General features: G+C 44.4%; 1 protein-coding gene across 1 annotated transcript in view; it reads right to left on the bottom strand.

The window, feature by feature from the left end:
- Positions 1–56: 56 nt before the first annotated feature.
- urb1 (URB1 ribosome biogenesis homolog) overlaps positions 57–24,507 on the bottom strand; it is a 46,485-nt gene continuing 22,034 nt past the window's right edge. The window contains exons 17-33 of the mRNA XM_071360267.1: positions 23,847–23,985; positions 19,401–19,571; positions 18,595–18,794; positions 17,729–17,947; positions 16,546–16,908; positions 15,396–16,269; positions 14,984–15,194; positions 9,663–9,849; positions 8,945–9,003; positions 8,554–8,744; positions 4,108–4,218; positions 3,968–4,031; positions 3,584–3,752; positions 3,265–3,367; positions 2,729–2,889; positions 2,069–2,287; positions 57–579 (exon numbers count right to left, since the gene is read on the bottom strand). Of these exons, the coding sequence (XP_071216368.1) occupies positions 367–579; positions 2,069–2,287; positions 2,729–2,889; positions 3,265–3,367; positions 3,584–3,752; positions 3,968–4,031; positions 4,108–4,218; positions 8,554–8,744; positions 8,945–9,003; positions 9,663–9,849; positions 14,984–15,194; positions 15,396–16,269; positions 16,546–16,908; positions 17,729–17,947; positions 18,595–18,794; positions 19,401–19,571; positions 23,847–23,985 (3,654 nt within the window). The 3' untranslated portion in view covers positions 57–366. The remainder of the gene's footprint in view (positions 580–2,068; positions 2,288–2,728; positions 2,890–3,264; positions 3,368–3,583; positions 3,753–3,967; positions 4,032–4,107; positions 4,219–8,553; positions 8,745–8,944; positions 9,004–9,662; positions 9,850–14,983; positions 15,195–15,395; positions 16,270–16,545; positions 16,909–17,728; positions 17,948–18,594; positions 18,795–19,400; positions 19,572–23,846; positions 23,986–24,507) is intronic.

Raw genomic sequence — 24,507 nt, 5'->3', positions numbered from 1 at the left:
AGTCTATAAAATGTGATGACGCGTAGGAATGCTTCATTTTAAAAAGGTTCATTTTAAAAAGTTGAAAATGTACTTCCCCAAACTAGACACTGACACGCTGCCTATGAATAGACCGGTGATGTTGCTGTTTGTTACTGGTCTTGTTGGCTGAGGAAAAGTACATGTGGACATTTATTGTAACATGTTCAAAGTAGAGAAACACGTCGTTTCATCCTCGACTGACATGTTCTGTGTAAGATGAATTACCACAATGGAAATGTGCTTTCTGTCCTTCTGAGCACCGTGGGTGGACGCCCCTAAATCAGGTTACCCACCCAATGCATGTTGGTCAGGTACATTTCTCTAAATGTCCGGTAAATTAAAATGCTACTGGTCAACTGTGTCTGCCGCTACATCTTTCCTGGCGCGTGCGCGTGTGTGTGGTTGTGTTTGTACCCGAGTGTGTTGGTCACAGAGTGGGCTGCAGCAGAATCCTAGCAGTGTCTGGAAGATCCCCTGTTGGTCCAACAGCTCATAACAATGTCTGTCTGTCAGGCCCTCCTCTAGGACAGACAGAATCCACTCCCTCTCCACCTTGTGCTGAGAGGAGAGACAACATCATATCACGGATGAGTCACCTCCACACTGATAACATCCACTGGGCTAAACACACAGCATCCACGTTTAATAACTGGACAAAACACCAATCCAAATTGACAGAATAGTTTCTCAGCCACCTATTTCATTCAACACTATACTACTGTAATACTATACTACTGTAACACTATACTACTGTAATACCAACACTATACTACTGTAATACTATACTACTGTAAAACCAACACTATACTACTGTAACACTATACTACTGTAATACTATACTACTGTAATACTATACTACTGTAATACTATACTACTGTAATACTATACTACTGTAATACTAACACTATACTACTGTAATACTATACTACTGTAATACCAACACTATACTACTGTAACACTATACTACTGTAATACTAACACTATACTACTGTAATACTAACACTATACTACTGTAATACTAACACTATACTACTGTAATACTAACACTATACTACTGTAATACTATACCACTTGTAACACTATGCCACTGTAATACTATACTACTGTAATACTATACTACTGTAATACTAACACTATACTACTGTAATACTATACTACCGTAATACTAACATACTGTAATACTAAATTACTGTACTACTATACCACTGTAATACTGGAATACTATACTACTGTAATACTAAACCACTGTGATACTATACTACTGTGATACTATACTACTGTAATACTATACTACTGTAATACTGTAATACTATACTACTGTAATACTATACTACTGTAATACTATACTACTGTAATACTAAACTACTGTAATACTAAACTACTGTAATACCAACACTATACTACTGTAATACTAACACTATACTACTGTAATACTATACTACCGTAATACTAACATACTGTAATACTAAATTACTGTACTACTATACCACTATACTACTGTAATACTATACTACTGTAATACTATACTACTGTAATACTATACTACTGTAATACTGTACTACTAAACTACTGTAATACTAAACTACTGTGATACTGTAATACTACTGTGATACTGTAATACTACTGTAATACTAAACTACTGTGATACTGTAATACTACTGTAATACCATACTACTGCAATACCATACTACTGCAATACTATACTACTGTAATACTATATTAATGTAATACTATACTAATGTAATACTCCTGTAATACAACTGTAATACTATACTACTGTAATACCATACTACTGTAATACCATACTACTGCAATACCATACTACTGCAATACCATACTACTGCAATACCATACTACTGTAATACCATACTACTGCAATACCATACTACTGCAATACCATACTACTGTAATACCATACTACTGTAACACTATACTACTGTAATACCATACTACTGTAACACTATACTACTGTAATACTAACACTATACTACTGTAATACTATACTACTGTAACACCATACTACTGTAATACTACTGTAATACGGTACCTCCATGTCACAGCTGTAGAACAGTTTGAAGAACTCCGGAACCCTTCTGAAGTCCAGACACTGATGGGAGAGCAGGAAGCGGTTCACCACCACGTACATGTGGTCCTCTGGTTTCAGCATCTGCTGGGCCACCTTAGTGATGTACGTGGTCAGTAAGAAGGGCATCCTGAGGTTCTGCTGTCTGATCCCATTCTTTACCATGTTCAGCAGGTACAACAGCTGGGGAGACACGAGAGAGACAGACCTGGTTAATACAGAACATTACCACTCGTGTACAAGGCAATGTCTGGTGTGTCTGAAATGACCGTCTTTTCCCCTATATACACTGAGTGTACAAAACATTAGGAACACCTGCTCTTTCCATGACATACTGACCGGGTGAAAGTTATGATCCCTTATTGATGTCACTTGTTAAATTCACTTCAAAATCAGTGCAGATGAATGGGAGGAGATGGGTTAAAGAAGGATTTTAAAGCCTCGAGACAATTGAAACATGGATTGTGTATGTGTGCCATTCAGACGGTGAATGGGCAAGACAAAATATTGAAGTGCCTTTGAACGGGGTATGGTAGAGCCTGATTGTGTGTGTGTGTGTGTGTGTGTGGTGTGTGTGTGAGCCTGATTGTGTGTGTGTGTGTGTGTGTGTGTGTGTGTGTGTACCTGTCTCTTCTCTCTGAAGCGAGCAGCCTCCAGATGGTGGAGGTACGAAGCCAGGACCTGGTAGGCCGCTGCCCTCAGCTTGGGGTCATAACTACTCAGGGACACCATCGTCACACCAAGGCCATGACTCGACACAAACTTCAGACAGTCTATCACAGACTCTGTCACAGGGAAGGACAACAGTTTGGTTGAGCAAGAAGGCTGTGCAGTAACAACAGCACTGGTTCAACGTCACAACGTATATTTAGATGTCACATAATCAGGGATTTATAGATTCATAAAAAATAAAAATAAAGTGGTTTCACAAACATTGGCGCTAAATAAGCGAGGAACGCCTTCTTAAGTCTGGCCTACTGGCACAGCGATGTTCTTTCGTTATATTTTTGATGTATTTTTAACCTATGTGTAAAATTCTTGTTTTCATGTCTCACTATCTTTTGACTGTGTCAAATTTTTCAGTAAAGTGTGTTGTTTAAATGCTTGGATGTTTAAACGCTTTGATGTTCAGGTGTTTGTTAATTGGTCGTCGTCGTCACCTGGCTGAAGCATGGCGCTGAACAGAGGCAGGAGGAAACACGGGTCGTACACACTCCCAAGATCCTTCACTTCCTCATCTTTGAAAATCAGTTCTTTACCCTCCTGTTGAAGAAAGACGAGTGTAGTGTCATATCACACAGCCATCTTATTGTTGCACCACATGAACAGGGCCAAGAGTTTCCCCCGGAATATATAAATCAGGAAACAATCTGGGGACTAGTTAGTCTAATTAAAAAGGTCCAGAGTCCCTTCTTTGTCAGGTCACATGTTCAGGAAATACTCCAGTATCTAAACATAATGTGTGTGTGTGTGGGTTACCTGTAGGATGATCCTGCGTTGCAGGGGGAAGTGAGTAATGGTGTTGATCATGGTGTCAGGGCTGAGCAGAGCCAGGAGGTCCTCAGAGCTGGGTTGCTGCCACAAGGAAGCGCCCAGGCTTCTCCGGGCCTTATGGTGCTCAACCGCCGCTGGGCCCCAAAGCATGCACCTGCAGGTCACACACACACACACACACACACACACACACACACACACACACACACACACACACACACACACACACACACACACACACACACACACACACACACACACACACACACACACACACACACACACACACACAAATATCAGTGTAATAGCACGCACGCGCGAACACAGACAACTTATTGAGATGAAAGATAATAAAATGAATAAACTTACTGAAAGTCTACCAGACTGATGCCGTTTCGTTCATACTCCTGCAGCAGCAGAAACAGTTTCTGATCTGCACAGAAACGACACGTCAGCCAAATGTAGAATAGAAGACGTTTAAAAGCACGCAGAAGGAACAGCTCGGTTACCTGTAGTACTGAGAGTAGCTCCGTACCCTCCCAGTAGAACTACGAAGTGGCTGCTGTTACAGACAGCAGGACTTCTCTTCACTAGGCTGAGCAGGAGAGAGACCAGGGCCTCTGGAAGAGATAGCAGACAGAGAACTGTGTGTTAACGTCTGGTGTTTAGTGTGTTACATAGTGTTTAGTGTGTTACACATAGTGCGTTCCATAGTGTTTAGTGCGTTACATAGTGTTTAGTGGGTTACATAGTGTTTAGTGCGTTACATAGTGTTTAGTGCGTTACATAGTGTTTAGTGCGTTACATACAGTGTTTAGTGCGTTACATACAGTGTTTAGTGCGTTACATACAGTGTTTAGTGCGTTACATACAGTGTTTAGTGCGTTACATACAGTGTTTAGTGCGTTACATACAGTGTTTAGTGCGTTACATAGTGTTTAGTGCGTTACATAGTGTTTAGTGCGTTACATAGTGTTTAGTGCGTTACATAGTGTTTAGTGCGTTACAAAGTGTTTAGTGCGTTACATAGTGTTTAGTGCGTTACATAGTGTTTAGTGCGTTACATAGTGTTTAGTGCGTTACATAGTGTTTAGTGCGTTACATAGTGTTTAGTGCGTTACATACAGTGTTTAGTGCGTTACATAGTGTTTAGTGCGTTACATAGTGTTTAGTGCGTTACATACAGTGTTTAGTGCGTTACATACAGTGTTTAGTGCGTTACATACAGTGTTTAGTGCGTTACATACAGTGTTTAGTGCGTTACATACAGTGTTTAGTGCGTTACATAGTGTTTAGTGCGTTACATAGTGTTTAGTGCGTTACATAGTGTTTAGTGCGTTACATAGTGTTTAGTGCGTTACATAGTGTTTAGTGCGTTACAAAGTGTTTAGTGCGTTACATAGTGTTTAGTGCGTTACATACAGTGTTTAGTGCGTTACATACAGTGTTTAGTGCGTTACATACAGTGTTTAGTGCGTTACATACAGTGTTTAGTGCGTTACATACAGTGTTTAGTGCGTTACATACAGTGTTTAGTGCGTTACATACAGTGTTTAGTGCGTTACATACAGTGTTTAGTGTGTTACATACAGTGTTTAGTGCGTTACATACAGTGTTTAGTGCGTTACATAGTGTTTAGTGCGTTACATAGTGTTTAGTGCGTTACATAGTGTTTAGTGCGTTACATAGTGTTTAGTGCGTTACATAGTGTTTAGTGCGTTACATAGTGTTTAGTGCGTTACATAGTGTTTAGTCCGTTACATAGTGTTTAGTGCGTTACATAGTGTTTAGTGCGTTACATAGTGTTTAGTGCGTTACATAGTGTTTAGTGCGTTACATACAGTGTTTAGTGCGTTACATACAGTGTTTAGTGTGTTACATACAGTGTTTAGTGCGTTACATACAGTGTTTAGTGCGTTACATACAGTGTTTAGTGCGTTACATACAGTGTTTAGTGTGTTACATACAGTGTTTAGTGCGTTACATACAGTGTTTAGTGCGTTACATAGTGTTTAGTGCGTTACATAGTGTTTAGTGCGTTACATAGTGTTTAGTGCGTTACATAGTGTTTAGTGCGTTACATAGTGTTTAGTGCGTTACATAGTGTTTAGTGCGTTACATAGTGTTTAGTCCGTTACATAGTGTTTAGTGCGTTACATAGTGTTTAGTGCGTTACATAGTGTTTAGTGCGTTACATAGTGTTTAGTGCGTTACATACAGTGTTTAGTGCGTTACATACAGTGTTTAGTGCGTTACATACAGTGTTTAGTGCGTTACATACAGTGTTTAGTGCGTTACATACAGTGTTTAGTGTGTTACATAGTGTTTAGTGCGTTACATACAGTGTTTAGTGCGTTACATAGTGTTTAGTGTGTTACATAGTGTTTAGTGTGTTACATACAGTGTTTAGTGTGTTACATACAGTGTTGTGTGTTACATACAGTGTTGTGTGTTACATACAGTGTTGTGTGTTACATACAGTGTTTAGTGTGTTACATACAGTGTTTAGTGTGTTACATACAGTGTTTAGTGTGTTACATAGTGTTTAGTGTGTTACATAGTGTTTAGTGTGTTACATAGTGTTTAGTGCGTTACATAGTGTTTAGTGCGTTACATAGTGTTTAGTGCGTTACATAGTGATTAGTGCGTTACATAGTGTTTAGTGCGTTACATAGTGTTTAGTGCGTTACATAGTGTTTAGTGCGTTACATAGTGTTTAGTGTGTTACATAGTGTTTAGTGTGTTACATAGTGTTTAGTGTGTTACATAGTGTTTAGTGTGTTACATAGTGTTTAGTGTGTTACATAGTGTTTAGTGTGTTACATAGTGTTTAGTGCGTTACATAGTGTTTAGTGCGTTACATAGTGTTTAGTGCGTTACATAGTGTTTAGTGTGTTACATAGTGTTTAGTGTGTTACATAGTGTTTAGTGTGTTACATAGTGTTTAGTGTGTTACATAGTGTTTAGTGTGTTACATAGTGTTTAGTGTGTTACATAGTGTTTAGTGCGTTACATAGTGTTTAGTGCGTTACATAGTGTTTAGTGCGTTACATAGTGTTTAGTGCGTTACATAGTGTTTAGTGCGTTACATAGTGTTTAGTGCGTTACATACAGTGTTTAGTGTGTTACATACAGTGTTTAGTGTGTTACATACAGTGTTTAGTGTGTTACATAGTGTTTAGTGTGTTACATAGTGTTTAGTGTGTTACATACAGTGTTTAGTGTGTTACATACAGTGTTTAGTGTGTTACATACAGTGTTTAGTGTTAGATAACTGGTGCTGGCTAAAACACCTCTTAGATAACTGGTGCTGGGTAAAACACCTCTTAGATAACTGGTGCTGGGTAAAACACCTCTTAGATAACTGGTGCTGGGTGAAACACCTCTTAGATAACTGGTGCTGGGTGAAACACCTCTTAGATAACTGGTGCTGGGTAAAACACCTCTTAGATAACTGGTGCTGGCTAAAACACCTCTTAGATAACTGGTGCTGGCTAAAACACCTCTTAGATAACTGGTGCTGGCTAAAACACCTCTTAGATAACTGGTGCTGGGTAAAACACCTCTTAGATAACTGGTGCTGGGTAAAACACCTCTTAGATAACTGGTGCTGGGCTAAAACACCACTTAGATAACTGGTGCTGGGTAAAAACACCTCTTAGATAACTGGTGCTGGGTAAAACACCTCTTAGATAACTGGTGCTGGGTAAAACACCTCTTAGATAACTGGTGCTGGGTAAAACACCTCTTAGATAACTGGTGCTGGGTAAAACACCTCTTAGATAACTGGTGCTGGGTAAAACACCTCTTAGATAACTGGTGCTGGGTAAAAACACCTCTTAGATAACTGGTGCTGGGTAAAAACACCTCTTAGATAACTGGTGCTGGGTAAAAACACCTCTTAGATAACTGGTGCTGGGTAAAACACCTCTTAGATAACTGGTGCTGGCTAAAACACCTCTTAGATAACTGGTGCTGGCTAAAACACCTCTTAGATAACTGGTGCTGGCTAAAACACCTCTTAGATAACTGGTGCTGGCTAAAACACCTCTTAGATAACTGGTGCTGGCTAAAACACCTCTTAGATAACTGGTGCTGGCTAAAACACCTCTTAGATAACTGGTGCTGGCTAAAACACCTCTTAGATAACTGGTGCTGGGCTAAAACACCTCTTAGATAACTGGTGCTGGGTAAAACACCTCTTAGATAACTGGTGCTGGGTAAACACCTCTTAGATAACTGGTGCTGGCTAAAACACCTCTTAGATAACTGGTGCTGGCTAAAACACCTCTTAGATAACTGGTGCTGGCTAAAACACCTCTTAGATAACTGGTGCTGGGTAAAAACACCTCTTAGATAACTGGTGCTGGCTAAAACACCTCTTAGATAACTGGTGCTGGCTAAAACACCTCTTAGATAACTGGTGCTGGCTAAAACACCTCTTAGATAACTGGTGCTGGCTAAAACACCTCTTAGATAACTGGTGCTGGCTAAAACACCTCTTAGATAACTGGTGCTGGGCTAAAACACCTCTTAGATAACTGGTGCTGGCTAAAACACCTCTTAGATAACTGGTGCTGGCTAAAACACCTCTTAGATAACTGGTGCTGGCTAAAACACCTCTTAGATAACTGGTGCTGGGTAAAACACCTCTTAGATAACTGGTGCTGGGTAAATACACCTCTTAGATAACTGGTGCTGGGTAAAACACCTCTTAGATAACTGGTGCTGGGTAAAACACCACTTAGATAACTGGTGCTGGGTGAAACACCACTTAGATAACTGGTTGTGGGCACAAACACCACCAAGATAAAGAGTTCTGGGAAAAGCAAACTTGTGATCTGGATGGGCTGTTAGAATAAAAACATATAGAGAACAACAAAATGGCCCCCAACTCCTTTAACCTGTCTGTTTCATTTAAGTCATTTGGTGCTGTTTCCACTAGAGTCCTGTACCTTTAACCTGTGTGTTCCCACTAAGGTCCTCCTCGTCTCCCAGCATGATGGGTAGGAACAGGGAGTGGCTGGAGGCCATCATGTGGATGGTAGGTAGAGGCACCAGGTCTTTAGATCCTTCACTACCTCCATACATCAGATCCAACATCCTGTTTAGGGTGCTCAGGAAGTTAGGGTCTCTGTAGCGACACCTGGGAAGGAAAATATTCTCCATAAACAACAGACATCTACTGTTGAATATGTCAAGAGGAAAATACATCTCAGACTAACCTGGAGAAATAAAAGGTTAGATAAACCACATGACCCCCGACGGACCCCCCTACAGACATGATATACATTTATATTCAACAGAATAGTTGTGTCTGAATAAAGGATAAGTACAATCCCTTACTTCAGTCCAGCCTTGACAAAGCTGTTCCATCCAGCTGCTGTGATGTCTTCTGGAAAAGTCTGAGGGGGGAAAAAAAAAGAAAAAAGTTTGCTTCTGAGTTACCAATGTAGTCCCGTGTGGCTCAGTTGGTCAAATCAAATCAAGTTTATTTTATATAGCCCTTCGTACATCAGCTAATATCTCGAAGTGCTGTACAGAAACCCAGCCTAAAACCCCAAAAAGCAAGCAATGCAGGTGTAGAAGCACGGCGGCTAGGAAAAACTCCCTAGAAAGGCCAAAACCTAGGAAGAAACCTAGAGAGGAACCAGGCTATGAGGGGTGGCCAGTCCTCTTCTGGCTGTGCCGGGTGGAGATTATAACAGAACATGGCCAAGATGTTCAAAATGTTCATAAATGACCAGCATGGTCAAATAATAATAAGAGACCAGAAGCATGGCATAAAGCATGGCACTTGCAACGCTAGGGTTGTGGGTTCGATTCCCACAAGGGGACCAGTACGAAAACGTATGCACTCCCTGCTGTAAGTCGCTCTGGATAAGAGCGTCTGCTAAAATGACTAAAAAGTAAATGTACAACAGAACCAACATCATTTAATTTGACATATCAACTGAAAACATCTCATGGCCCCTGGGTCAACAATAGTGCATTATATAAGGATCAGGGAGTCATTTGGGATGCAAGACAACATGTATTTTAGCATGATAGACTGTGGACCCACCAGTAGTACTGTTAGTCTATTCAGTATGCTGTCCTCCTGTGTGAGTGGTGCTGTGTCCTGGTCTCTGTTGTGACTGTAGGAAGAGCTCAGCCACCGGAGGGCAGCAGAGAGCACAGACATCCTCCACACCTCGAGCTCCTCGGGACAAACAGACAGCACAGCACTGATGGGGTCCACCAGCTCCCATCTGAAGGGAGGGACAGAGAGAAAAATACTCCTTGTTGATACATGGCCCCCTGTAACCCTAGTGGATGTGTGTATTTAACTGAAATCGGTGCCATTATTAGAGAGTCAGCCGGAGGGGATGGCTGACGTTTTACGGGCTTCCTAACCAACCGTGCTATATTGTGTTTTTTTCCACGTCATTGTTTGTAACTTATTTTATACATAATGTTGCTGCTACCGTCTCTTATGACCGAAAAGAGCTTCTCAACTCGAACTGGAAGAAGATTGTTTTTAAATAAAAAATTACGAGTCCGATGGGAAGGATATACTGTTTCTCCGAGACCCAAATCCCCGTCATTCCCGTGAAGAAAAAAACTGAAATACAGGGGGCGGAGAGATCAGGTTGCCTTGTCAAAATTTGTTGGTGAGTGGGTAACCCTCCTCTACCATCTGTTCTATTGGCCAACGTGCGATCACTGGAGAATAAACTGGATGATCTCCGTTCGAGACTATCTTCCCAACGGGACATTAAAAACTGTAATATCTTATGTTTCACCGAGTCGTGGTTGAACGACGACACGGATAATAAACGGTTGTCTGGGTTTTCCGTGCATCGGCAGGACAGAACAGCTACGTCTGGTAAGACGAGGGGTGGGGTGTGTGTCTATTTGTCAATAACAGCTGGTACTCAATGTCTAATATTAAGGAAGTCTCAAGGTTGCTCACCTGAAGTAGAGTACCTCATGATAAGCTGCAGACCACACTATCTACCAAGAGAGTTTTCATCTATATTTTTCGTAGACGTCTATTTACCACCATAAACTGATGCTGGCACTAAGACCACACTCAACGAGCTGTATATGGCCATAAGCAAACAAGAAAATGCTCATCCAGAAGCGGCGCTCCTACTGGCCGGTGTTTGTAATGCAGGGAAACTTAAATCTGTTTAACCTCATTTCTACCAGCATGTCACCTGTGCAACTAGAGGGAAAAAAATCCTAGACAACCTTTGCTCCACACGGAGACACATTCAAGCTCTCCCTCGCCCTCCATTTGGAAAATCTAACCATAATTCTATCCTCATGATTCCTGCTTACAAGCAAAAACTAAAGCAGGAAGTACCAGTGACTCGCTCAATATGGAAGTGGTCAGACGACATCGTCCGCACAGTGACCGTACGTACGTATCACAACCAGAAGCCATGGAATACAGGCAACGTCCGTACCGAGTTAAAGGCTAGAGCTGCCGCTTTCAAGGAGCGGGACACTAATCCGGATGCTTATAAGAAATCCCGCAATGCCCTCAGATGAACCATCAAAACAGGCAAAGCGTCAATACAGGACTAAGATTAAATCCTACTACACCGGCTCTGACGCTCGTCGGATGTGGCAGAGCTTGCAAACTATTACGGACTACAAAGGGAAACCTAGACGCGAGCTGCCCAGTGACGCGAGCCTACCAAACGAGCTAAATACCTTTTATGCTCGCTTCGAGGCTAGCAACACTGAAACATGTATGAGAGAACCAGCTGTTCCGGACGACTGTGTGATCACGCTCTCCGTAGCCGATGTGAGCAAGACCTTTAAACAGGTCAACATTCACAAGGCAGCGGGGCCAGATGGATTACCAGGACGTGGACTCAGAGCATGCGCGGATCAACTGGCAAGTGTCCTCACTGACATTTTCAACCTCTCCCTGTCTGAGTCTGTAATGTTTCAAGCAGACCACCATAGTCCCTGTGCCCAAGGAAGCGAAAGTAACCTGCCTAAATGACTACCGCCCTGTAGCACTCACGTCAGTAGCCATGAAGTGCTTTGAAAGGCTGGTCATGGCTGACAACACCATTATACCGGAAACCGTAGACCCACTTCAATTCGCATACCGCCCCCAACAGATCCACAGATGATGCAATCTCTATTGCACTCCACACTGCCCTTTCACACCTGGACAGAAGGAACACCTATGTGAGAATGCTGTTCATTGACTACAGCTCAGCGGTCGACACCATAGTGCCCTCAAAGCTCCTCACTAAGCTAAGGACCCTGTGACTAAACACCTCTCTCTGCAACTGGATCCTGGAATTCATGACGGGCCGCCCCCAGGTGGTAAGGGTAGGCAACAACATCTGCCACACAAGTCCCCTTCCTGTATTTCCTGTTCACCATGGACTGCATGGCCAAGCACGACTCCAACACCATCATTAAGTTTGCTGACGACACAACAGTGGTAGGCCTGATCACCGACAACGATGAGACAGCCTATGGGGAGGTGGTCAGAGACCTGGCCGGGTGGTGCCAGGACAACAACCTCTCCCTCAACGTGAGCAAGACAAAGGAGCTGATCGTGGATTGTAGGAAAAGGAGGGCCGAACAGGCCTCCATTAGTATCGACGAGGCTGTAGTGGAGCAGGTTGAGAGCTTCAAGTTCCTTGGTGTCCACATCACCAAAAAACTATCATGGTCCAAACACACCAAGACCGTCGTGAAGAGGGTCACGACAACACCTATTCCCCCTCAGGAGACGGAAAAGATTTGACATGGGTCCTCAGATCCTCAAAAAGTTATACAGCTGCACCATCGAGAGCATCCTGACCAGTTGCATCACCACCTGGTATGGCAACTGCTCGGCATCCGACCGCAAGGCGCAACAGAGGGTAGTGCGTACGGCCCAGTACATCACTGGGGCCAAGCTTCCTGCCATCCAGGACCTCTATACTAGGCGGTGTCAAAGGAAGGCCCCAAAAAAATCAAAAGACTCCAGTCACCCAAGTCATAGACTGTTCTCTCTGCTACCGCACAGCAAGCAGTACCGGAGAGCCAAGTCTAGGATCAAAAGGCTCCTTAACAGCTTCTACCCCCAAGCCATAAGACTGATGAACAGTTAATTAAATGTCCACCCGGACTATTTACATTGACCGCCCCCTTTGTTTTTACACTGCCGCTACTCTCGGTTTACTATCTATGAATAGTCACTTTACCCCTACCTACATGAGCATATTACCTCAATTACATGGACTAACCTGTAACCCCTGTATATAGCCTCATTACTAACCTGTACCCCCTGTACATAGCCTCATTACTAACCTGTACCCCCTGTACATAGCCTCATTACTAACCTGTACCCCCTGTATATAGCCTCATTACTAACCTGTACCCCCTGTATATAGCCTCATTACTAACCTGTACCCCTGTATATAGCCTCATTACTAACCTGTACCTCCTGTATATAGCCTCATTACTAACCTGTACCTCCTGTATATAGCCTCATTACTAACCTGTACATAGCCTCATTACTAACCTGTACCCCCTGTACATAGCCTCATTACTAACCTGTACCCCCTGTACATAGCCTCATTACTAACCTGTACCCCCTGTATATAGCCTCATTACTAACCTGTACCCCCTGTATATAGCCTCATTACTAACCTGTACCCCTGTATATAGCCTCATCACTAACCTGTACCCCTGTATATAGCCTCATTACTAACCTGTTCCCTTGTATATAGTCTCATTACTAACCTGTACCCCCTGTATAAAGTCTCATTACTAACCTGTACCCCCTGTATATAGCCCCATTACTAACCTGTACCCCTGTATAAAGTCTCATTACTAACCTGTACCCCTGTATATAGCCTAATTACTAACCTGTACCCCCTGTATATAGCCCCATTACTAACCTGTACCCCCTGTATATAGTCTCATTACTAACCTGTACCCCTGTATATAGCCTAATTACTAACCTGTTCCCTTGTATATAGTCTCATTACTAACCTGTACCCCCTGTATAAAGTCTCATTACTAACCTGTACCCCCTGTATATAGCCCCATTACTAACCTGTACCCCTGTATAAAGTCTCATTACTAACCTGTACCCCTGTATATAGCCTAATTACTAACCTGTACCCCCTGTATATAGCCCCATTACTAACCTGTACCCCCTGTATATAGTCTCATTACTAACCTGTACCCCTGTATATAGCCTAATTACTAACCTGTTCCCCCTGTATATAGCCTAATTACTAACCTGTTCCCTTGTATATAGCCTCATTACTAACCTGTACCCCCTGTATATAGCCCCATTACTAACCTGTACCCCCTGTATATAGTCTCATTACTAACCTGTACCCCTGTATATAGCCTAATTACTAACCTGTTCCCCCTGTATATAGCCTAATTACTAACCTGTTCCCTTGTATATAGTCTCATTACTAACCTGTACCCCCTGTATAAAGTCTCATTACTAACCTGTACCCCCTGTATATAGCCTCATTACTAACCTGTTCCCTTGTATATAGCCTCATTACTAACCTGTACCCCCTGTATATAGCCTCATTACTAACCTGTACCCCCTGTATATAGCCTCATTACTAACCTGTACCCCTGTATATAGTCTCATTACTAACCTGTTCCCTTGTATATAGCCTCATTACTAACCTGTTCCCTTGTATATAGCCTCATTACTAACCTGTACCCCTGTATATAGCCTCATTACTAACCTGTTCCCTTGTATATAGCCTCATTACTAACCTGTACCCCCTGTATATAGCCTCATTACTAACCTGTACCCCCTGTATAAAGTCTCATTACTAACCTGTACCCCCTGTATATAGTCTCATTACTAACCTGTACCCCTGTATATAGCCTCATTACTAACCTGTTCCCTTGTATATAGCCTCATTACTAACCTGTACCCCCTGTATATAGCCTCATTACTAACCTGTACCCCCTGTATAAAGTCTCATTACTAACCTGTACCCCCTGTATATAGTCTCATTACTAACCTGTACCCCTGTATATAGCCTCATTACTAACCTGTTCCCTTGTATATAGCCTCATTACTAACCTGTACCCCCTGTATATAGCCTCATTACTAACCTGTACCCCTGTATATAGCCTCATTACTAACCTGTACCCCTGTATATAGCCTCATTACTAACCTGTACCCCCTGTATATAGTCTCAGTACCGGTACCCCCTGTATATAGCCTCGCTATTGTTATTTTATTGTTTCTCTTACATTTTTTACTTTGGTTAATTAGTAAATATTTTTTGTATTGTTGGTTAAGGTCTTGTAAGTAAGCATTTCAAAGTAAGGTCTACCTACACCTGTTGTATTCGACTATGTTTTACTGAGGTAATACCCGTACAAACACATTACCTCTCAAAACCGTCTCGTTTCTGCAGGGCAGCAGGCAAGGAGGTGACGAGCTCTCTGATGTCCTTGACCTTAGCTGCCAGTCTGATCAGACTAGACAGAGCCTCGACAACCTCCACAACCTCCAGGGCCTCCCCTGTCTCCTGCCCCAGCACAGAGAGGCTCAGCCTGGGGAACAGGGCCTTCTTCAGGGCCTTCAGCACCGCTGTCTGAACTGTGGGACAACAACACGGGCATGTCAAACAACACGGTGACTGTGATAGTTAAGAACCAACCCGTGTACTTTCACTTCTTAAGTCAAGCATTACATGTCAATGAGAGACTAAATAAAGTGGAAGTTGGGATTCGCCCCGGTAGGGAGCATAAATATAGGAACAATGAGTCTGACACAGCAGACAAGACCACAACCCCCTACCTTCTTTAGGCCTGGCGGGATCCTCCCTGGCTGCAGTCTGCAGGTAACTGTTGACCAGCGGTAGGAATGTCTCCGTCTGGTCTGTGAGTTTCTCCAGGTGTTGCGGCTGTAGGCACCACACCTCGAAGCAGAGCCTGTGAGTAGAGCTGTTCTGCAGCAGGGCTACCCCGAGGGCCTGGGTGGCTGCAGTAAGAGGCCCCTGGAGACAGTGGAGCAGGACGTCAGTGTGTAGGAGTTTAGCGTTGCCTGGCTGCGTCCTCAGAGCCTGCAGGAGGAAGGTCTCCAGAGACGGGCTGGAGCAGGAGAGGAGCAGGGTGGCCAGGCCTTGGAGGTAGTCCTGGGAGAGGAGGAGGACAGGGGAGCCGGATGAAGAGGTGTTGGTGGAGGAGGTCTCAGTGAGGACCTGTAGAGCCGTGCGTCCGTAGACACTGAGCTCTGCTGCTCTGGAGCTCTTCTCTCCCTCCCCGTCACCCTCCCCCGGGGTGATGAGGGTCTCCTTGGGGAGGAGGAGAAGGGAGGAGACCAGCTCCTGGAGGAGAGAGGGTTCCATGTAGACATGCAGGGCCATGAAGGCTCTCACAGGCCGGGACTCCTTGTCGGTCTCCCTCCTCTCCCCGGTGTCCCCCAGCTCTCTGAGCAGAGCCCTTGATACAGCCTCGAGGTAAGGGGAGAGGATATCGAGGGAGTCCAGGGGTCGAAGGACGGAGGCAGAGGTCTGTAAAAGACCCAGGATGCAGTCAGACATTTGAGCACACAGCAGCTTCAGCCTGACGGGGTTGAGGGAGGTAGGAGGGACAGAGGACAACTCCAGAGACAGGAACCACTGCTCGATACACGGGTGCTTCAGGATGGAACTCAGCACTGACAACACCACCTACACACACAGGTCAGGGAAAAAGGATACAGTATATCACATCGCCAGACACAAAAAAGTAAACGAGAAATATCCCAAAACCACCAGGGATAACTTATTAAGTTACAGTAAACAAAGAAGAACAAGGTTACAACTGTAAAGATATGAAACGAAGACTCCCTGACGAAGGCCACGGAGTCTTGGCCCTCCTTTCTTTTTGATATGGCACGAAGAGTTGGAATTCTGACTACTATATATCTGGTATACCAGCTCCAGTAAAAGGGCGACTGGTCCTACCAGGCTGTGGTCGTCGTCCTCTGCTTCAGAAGACGGGTTGAACTCCAGGAAGAGGTCTGATCCATTCAGGAGGTCCACAGCTTTGGGTTCTGCTGCCTTGGCTGTGTCCTGGTCCATAGCTATAGGCTCCGTCTCTGCCGCCACCTTGGGATCCACAGCCATGGTGTCTGCCGTCTCCGCTGCCTTCCGATCAGCGACCATGGGCTCAGTCTCTCCTTCGACCATGGGCTCAGTCTCTCCTTCGACCATGGGCTCTGCCTCGGTTTCCTCAGTTGGTTCCTGTGGGCTCTGAAGCCTCGACACCAACCCCTGGAGAACTCCCATCAGGACATTGAGCACCAGCAGCCCTGTGGTTTTAGACAACTGTGGAGAGACAGGAAGCTACGTGTTAGGAGAGGTGGAGAGACAGGAAGCTACGTGTTAGGAGCTGGTGGAGACAGGAAGCTACGTGTTAGGAGAGGTGGAGAGACAGGAAGCTACGTGTTAGGAGAGGTGGAGAGACAGGAGACAACGTGTTAGGAGCTGGTGGAGACAGGAAGCTACGTGTTAGGAGAGGTGGAGAGACAGGAGACAACGTGTTAGGAGCTGGTGGAGACAGGAAGCTACGTGTTAGGAGCTGGTGGAGACAGGAAGCTACGTGTTAGGAGAGGTGGAGAGGCAGGAAGCTACGTGTTAGGAGAGGTGGAGAGACAGGAGACAACGTGTTAGGAGAGGTGGAGAGACAGGAAGCTACGTGTTAGGAGAGGTGGAGAGACAGGAGACAACGTGTTAGGAGCTGGTGGAGACAGGAAGCTACGTGTTAGGAGAGGTGGAGAGACAGGAGACAACGTGTTAGGAGCTGGTGGAGACAGGAAGCTACGTGTTAGGAGCTGGTGGAGACAGGAAGCTACGTGTTAGGAGCTGGTGGAGACAGGAAGCTACGTGTTAGGAGCTGGTGGAGACAGGAAGCTACGTGTTAGGAGCTGGTGGAGAGACAGGAGGCTACGTGTTAGGAGAGGTGGAGACAGGAAGCTACGTGTTAGGAGAGGTGGAGACAGGAAGCTACGTGTTAGGAGCTGGTGGAGACAGGAAGCTACGTGTTAGGAGCTGGTGGAGACAGGAAGCTACGTGTTAGGAGCTGGTCATGGTAGATGCGGCTCGATAAAGCAGCGCTCATACGGGTCAGGGGAGTGCTTCTCTGTACCGTGCTGAAGTTGTCCACAGTGGTTTTGATGTACAGTAGGATCTGCTTGGCTGCAACAGGATACTCTGCCATCTCCATAGTGACCAGACTCTTCTCTAGTCTCTGTCTGAAGGAGGCTTCTAGCAGGGCAGAGGGCCCTTGGGTGTAGGCTGTCTTCAGTAGACCAGTGAAGGTCACAGGACTAGGAGAGACATGGGAAGGGCTTTCAGAGGACTGGAACTGTCGGACAGAGGAGAGACGATAGAACAGGAGGTTGTAGTGGATACATAATATCATCGTTGTAATTAGCACTATTAAATAATATAACACTTTTACAATAACCTTATTATGAACATGATAATAACCACCATTACGTGTAATAAGGCTGATATGAACATGATAATAACCACCATTACGTGTAATAAGGCTGATATGAACATGATAATAACCACCATTACGTGTAATAAGGCTGATATGAACATGATAATAAGGCTGATATGAACATGATAATAACCACCATTACGTGTAATAAGGCTGATATGAACACGATAATAACCCCATTACGTGTAATAAGGCTGATATGAACACGATAATAACCCCATTACGTGTAATAAGGCTGATATGAACAAGATAATAACCACCATCACGTGTAATAAGGCTGATATGAACATGATAATAACCACCATTACGTGTAATAAGGCTGATATGAACATGATAATAACCCCATTACGTGTAATAAGGCTGATATGAACATGATAATAACCACCATTACGTGTAATAAGGCTGATATGAACATGATAATAACCACCATTACGTGTAATAAGGCTGATATTAACAAGATAATAACAGTTGTCTGTATGATCGCGATGAGAGGAAGGTGTTCTGACCAGATGTTCCCGGGCCTGTTGAGGCAGCCATGTTGTGTAGTAGTGATGCAGGTGAATGACGGAGTGATGGGGGGGGCCAGGGTCTTCAGAGGAGTTCAGCTCTTTATCGTACTGTAGAAGAGCCAGGCTGAGGGGCAGAGGGTCTCTCTGACAGTGGAGCACATCACATAGGACTGTTGCCATGTAGTCGTACACTACACCTAGATACACAACATCACATTATACACCATCCCTCGGGTCAAATATACAACATTACATTATACACCATCCCTCGGGTCAAATACACAACATTACATTATACACCATCCCTCGGGTCAAATACACAACATTACATTATACACCATCCCTCGGGTCAAATATACAACATCACATTATACACCATCCCTCGGGTCAAATACACAACATTACATTATACACATCTATGAATACACACAAACAAGGCTTTGGGTGTTTGAACAAGCCCAAGTCAGCCAGACAGTCAGCCAGCCAGTCAGTCAGACAGTCCTCCAGCCACACAGTCAGTCAGTCCGCCATACAGTCCGTCAGCCAGCCAGTCAGTCAGTCAGCCAGCCAGTCAGCCAGCCAGTCAGCCAGCCAGTCAGCCAGCCAGTCAGCCAGCCAGTCAGCCAACCAGTCAGTCAGTCCACCAGCCAGCCAGTCAGCGTCAGCCAGACAGTCAGTCAGCCAGCCAGACAGCCAGAGTCAGTCAGTCAGCCAGCCAGTCAGTCAGACAGACAGCCAGTCAGACAGCCAGTCAGTCAGACAGCCAGTCAACCAGACATTCAGCCAGTCCTCCAGTAGTTTACCATTCTCCGTTCTGTAGGTAGCAGGTAGTTTGTTCCTGGCCTCCAGGACAGCAGGTACCACGGCACTGAAAGGGAAGGACTGGAGGATGAGGTCATCACTAAGCGCCGGGCCCAGCTCCTCCGTCTCCCCCTCGCTGCCCTCCATGATCACGTCGACCATGTCCATCACGTCTAGAAATACAGCAGCAACAATGTTTCCCACCAGACCAAAGCTTTATCTTCACTCGCCATGTTTCCATTAACTTACCCAGCGATTTCTTTTGTTGACGTTTAGAAAGTTCACGTAGAAAATACATGCGACAACATGCCTGCTATGGTGCGTTTCGAATTAACTGTCGCGTCGATAATTATTACTATAATTTACATTTACATTACATTTAAGTCATTTAGCAGACGCTCTTATCCAGAGCGACTTACAAATTGGAAAGTTCATACATATTCATCCTGGTCCCCCCGTGGGGAATGAACCCACAACCCTGGCGTTGCAAGCGCCATGCTCTACCAACTGAGCCACACGGGACCGTGTGGCTCATACGGGACCGTATTTTTAAACCTAGGTGTTGAATAAAATTAAAGTGTTTCCATTACCCATTTAGGCAAATTAAGCATTAATAAACTTGCACCAGCCTGTATGCTGTACAGCACCTCGAGATATTAGCTGATGTACGAAGGGCTATATAAAATAAATTTGATTTGCCCTCCCACCTATCTGTTTAAATGTCTCAGGTTGCTCAAGAAAGCCTGCATGGATAGAATATATACACACACTCAGTGGCCAGTTTATTAGGTACACCACCCTGTCACCAAAATGGTTCACTCCTACAGACAGTGAATCACTTGGCTTGCTATATAAAGCAGGCAGACAGGCATCGAGACATTCAGTTACTGTTTGATTGAACGTTAGAATGGGCTAAATGAGTGACCTAAGCGACTTTTGAGTGTGGCATTATCGGTGCCAGGTTCCAGTATCTCAGAAACGGCTTCCTGGGCTTTTCACGCACGACAGCGTCGTCTAGGGTTTACAGAGAACGGTGCGACAAAACAAACAACATCCAGTCAGCGGCAGTCCTGTGGGTGAAAACAGCTCGTTGATGAGAGGTGAAAGGAGAATGGGAAGAATCGTGGAAGATAACAGGTGTGAGACGGGGATATACTGTAGTATGTAGTAATCACCAACCATCTTTAGTGCCATGAAAAAGTATTTGCCCCCTTATGACTTTCTAAATGTTTTTATATTTTTGATTCTGAATGTTATCAGATCTTCAACCAAAACCTAATATTAGTTAATGGGAACCTGAGTTTACAAATAACAAACAGTTATACTTTATTTAATTAACAAAGTTACAGTGCATTCGGAAAGTATTCAGACCCCTTGACTTTTTCCACATTTTGTTACGTTACAGCCTTATTCTAAAATGGATTAAAATTGTCCCCCCCCCTCATCAATCTACACACAATACCCCATAATGACAAAGCAAAAACAGGTTTCTAGAAACGTTTGCAAATGTAAAAAAAAAAAACGGAAATATCACATTTAAATAAGTATTCAGACCCTTTACTCAGTACTTTGTTGAAGCATCTTCGGCAGCGATTACAGCCTGGAGTCTTCTTGGGTATGACGCTACAAGCTTGGCACATCTGTATTTGGGGAGTTTCTCCCATTCTTCTCTGCAGATCCTCTCAAGCTCTGTCAGGTTGGATGGGGAGCGTCGCTGCACAGCTATTTTCAGGTCTCTCCAGAGATGTTCGATCGGGTTCAAGTCCAGGCTCTGGCTGGCCCACTCAAGGACATTCAAAGTCTTGTCCCGAAGCCACTCCTGCTTTGTCTTGGCTGTGTGCTTAGGGTTGTTGTCCTATTGGAAGGTGAACCTTCACCCCAGTCTGAGGTCCTGAGCACTCTGGAGCAGGTTTTCATCAAGGATTTCTCTGTACTTTGCTCCGTTCATCTTTGTCTCGATCCTGACTAATCTCCCAGTCCCTGCCGCTGAAACACAGCATGATGCTGGCACCACCATGCTTCACCGTGGGGATGGTGCCAGGTTTCCACCAGACGTGACGCTTGGCATTGAGGCCAAAGACTTCAGTCTTGGTTTTATTAGACCAGAGAATCTTGTTTCTCATGGTCAGAGTCCTTTGGGTGCCTGAAGGACAATGACTTTTACTGAGGAGTGGCTTCCGTCTGGCCACTCTACCATAAAGACCTGATTGTGGTGCTGCAGAGATGGTTGTCCTTCTGGAAGGTTCTCCCAACTCCACAGAAGAACTCTGGAGATCTGTCAGAGTGACCATCGGGTTCTTGGTCACCTCCCTGACCAAGTTCCTTCTCCACCAATTGCTCAGTTTGGCCACCAATTGCTCAGGTATTTCTGTTTAGAAATGTGTATTAATTTGCAAAAAAAATCTTAAAACCTGTTTTCGCTTTGTCATTGTGAGGTATTGTGTGTCGATGAGGGGAAAACATTTTTGTATCCATTTTATAATAAGGCTGTAACGTAACAAAATGTGGAAAAAGTCAAGGTCTGAATTCTTTCCAAATGCACTGTATGCAATACTCAATTCCCATGTGTGAAAAAGTAATTGCCATTTGTGGGTTTTTAAGCATGAACTGTTTGTTTTAAGTCCTGCCACAACATCTCAATTGGGATTAGGTCTGGACTTTGACTAACCCATTCCAAAACTTCAAATTTGTTGCTTTTTAACCATTTTCATATAGACTTGATTGTGTGTTTTGGATCATTGTCTTGCTACACGACCCAGCTGTGCTTCAGCTTACAGACAGATGGCCTGACATTCTCCTGTAGAATTCTCTGATACAGAACAGAATTCATGGTTCCTTCTATTAAGGCCAGGTCCTGAAGCAGCAAAGCATCCCCAAACCATCACACTACGACCACCATGCTGACCCCAAACCATCACACTACCACCACCATGCTTGACCTTTGGTATAAGGTTCTTACTGTGGAATGCAGTGTTTGGTTCTGGCCAGACAAAAAAAAAAAAATGGGACCCATGTCATCCAAAAAGTTGACTTAAGTTTTCCAAAAAGCACCTGGAAGCATCTGGATGATCATCAATACTCTTAGAGGAATGTTCTATGGACAGATGAGTCAAAATAGCCAAAGGTGGAACAACCAGTGATTGAGTGTAAGGGGGCAATTACTTTTTCACACAGGGGAATTGGGCATTGCATAACTTTGTTAAATAAATATATATATATATAATGTATATATATTTTTTTGTTGATATTTGTAAACTCAGGTTTCCTTAATCTAATATTAAGTGTTGGTTGAAGATCTGATAATATTTAGTATCAACAATATACAATAACTTTTTTCACAGCACTGTCTATGTGACATGGGGATGCTGGAAGTGTGTAGTAGTCACCAACCGTCTATGTGACATGGGGATGCTGGAAGTGTGTAGTAGTCACCAACCGTCTATGTGACATGGGGATGCTGGAAGTGTGTAGTAGTCACCAACCGTCTATGTGACATGGGGATGCTGGAAGTGTGTAGTAGTCACCAACCGTCTATGTGACATGGGGATGCTGGAAGTGTGTAGTAGTCACCAACCGTCTATGTGACATGGGGATGCTGGAAGTGTGTAGTAGTCACCAACCGTCTATGTGACATGGGGATGCTGGAAGTGTGTAGTAGTCACCAACCGTCTATGTGACATGGGGATGCTGGAAGTGTGTAGTAGTCACCAACCGTCTATGTGACATGGGGATGCTGGAAGTGTGTAGTAGTCACCAACCGTCTATGTGACATGGGGATGCTGGAAGTGTGTAGTAGTCACCAACCGTCTATGTGACATGGGGATGCTGGAAGTGTGTAGTAGTCACCAACCGTCTATGTGACATGGGGATGCTGGAAGTGTGTAGTAGTCACCAACCGTCTATGTGACATGGGGATGCTGGAAGTGTGTAGTAGTCACCAACCGTCTATGTGACATGGGGATGCTGGAAGTGTGTAGTAGTCACCAACCGTCTATGTGACATGGGGATGCTGGAAGTGTGTAGTAGTCACCAACCGTCTATGTGACATGGGGATGCTGGAAGTGTGTAGTAGTCACCAACCGTCTATGTGACATGGGGATGCTGGAAGTGTGTAGTAGTCACCAACCGTCTATGTGACATGGGGATGCTGGAAGTGTGTAGTAGTCACCAACCGTCTATGTGACATGGGGATGCTGGAAGTGTGTAATAGTCACCAACCGTCTATGTGACATGGGGATGCTGGAAGTGTGTAGTAGTCACCAACCGTCTATGTGACATGGGGATGCTGGAAGTGTGTAGTAGTCACCAACCGTCTATGTGACATGGGGATGCTGGAAGTGTGTAGTAGTCACCAACCGTCTATGTGACATGGGGATGCTGGAAGTGTGTAGTAGTCACCAACCGTCTATGTGACATGGGGATGCTGGAAGTGTGTAGTAGTCACCAACCGTCTATGTGTGAGATGGGGATGCTGGCGGTGTCTCCGTCCTGGCCGCTAAGATTGGCCTGTAGGTAGGCTGCCTCCTGGACAAGACTGGCCACCTTGTCTGTGTAGGTGTAGGGGTTACACACCAGAGACATGAGCACCTGGGGACACATAAACACATCACAGGGTTACACACCATCACCTGGGGGACATAAACACATCACAGGGTTACACACCATCACCTGGGGACACATAAACACATCACAGGGTTACACACCATCACCTGGGGGACACATAAACACATCACAGGGTTACACACCATCACCTGGGGACACATAAACACATCACAGGGTTACACACCATCACCTGGGGACACATAAACACATCACAGGGTTACACACCATCACCTGGGGGACACATAAACACATCACAGGGTTACACACCATCACCTGGGGACACATAAACACATCACAGGGTTACACACCATCACCTGGGGACACATAAACACATCACAGGGTTACACACCATCACCTGGGGGACATAAACACATCACAGGGTTACACACCATCACCTGGGGGACACATAAACACATCACAGGGTTACACACCATCACCTGGGGGATATAAACACATCACAGGGTTACACATCATCACCTGGGGGATATAAACACATCACAGGGTTAC

The sequence above is a fragment of the Salvelinus alpinus genome, chromosome 22 (genome assembly GCF_045679555.1).
Source record: "Salvelinus alpinus chromosome 22, SLU_Salpinus.1, whole genome shotgun sequence".
Taxonomy (NCBI): Eukaryota; Metazoa; Chordata; class Actinopteri; order Salmoniformes; family Salmonidae; genus Salvelinus; species Salvelinus alpinus.
The sequence above is the reverse complement of the archived record's forward strand: the minus strand, read 5'-3'. Positions and strand labels throughout refer to the sequence as shown.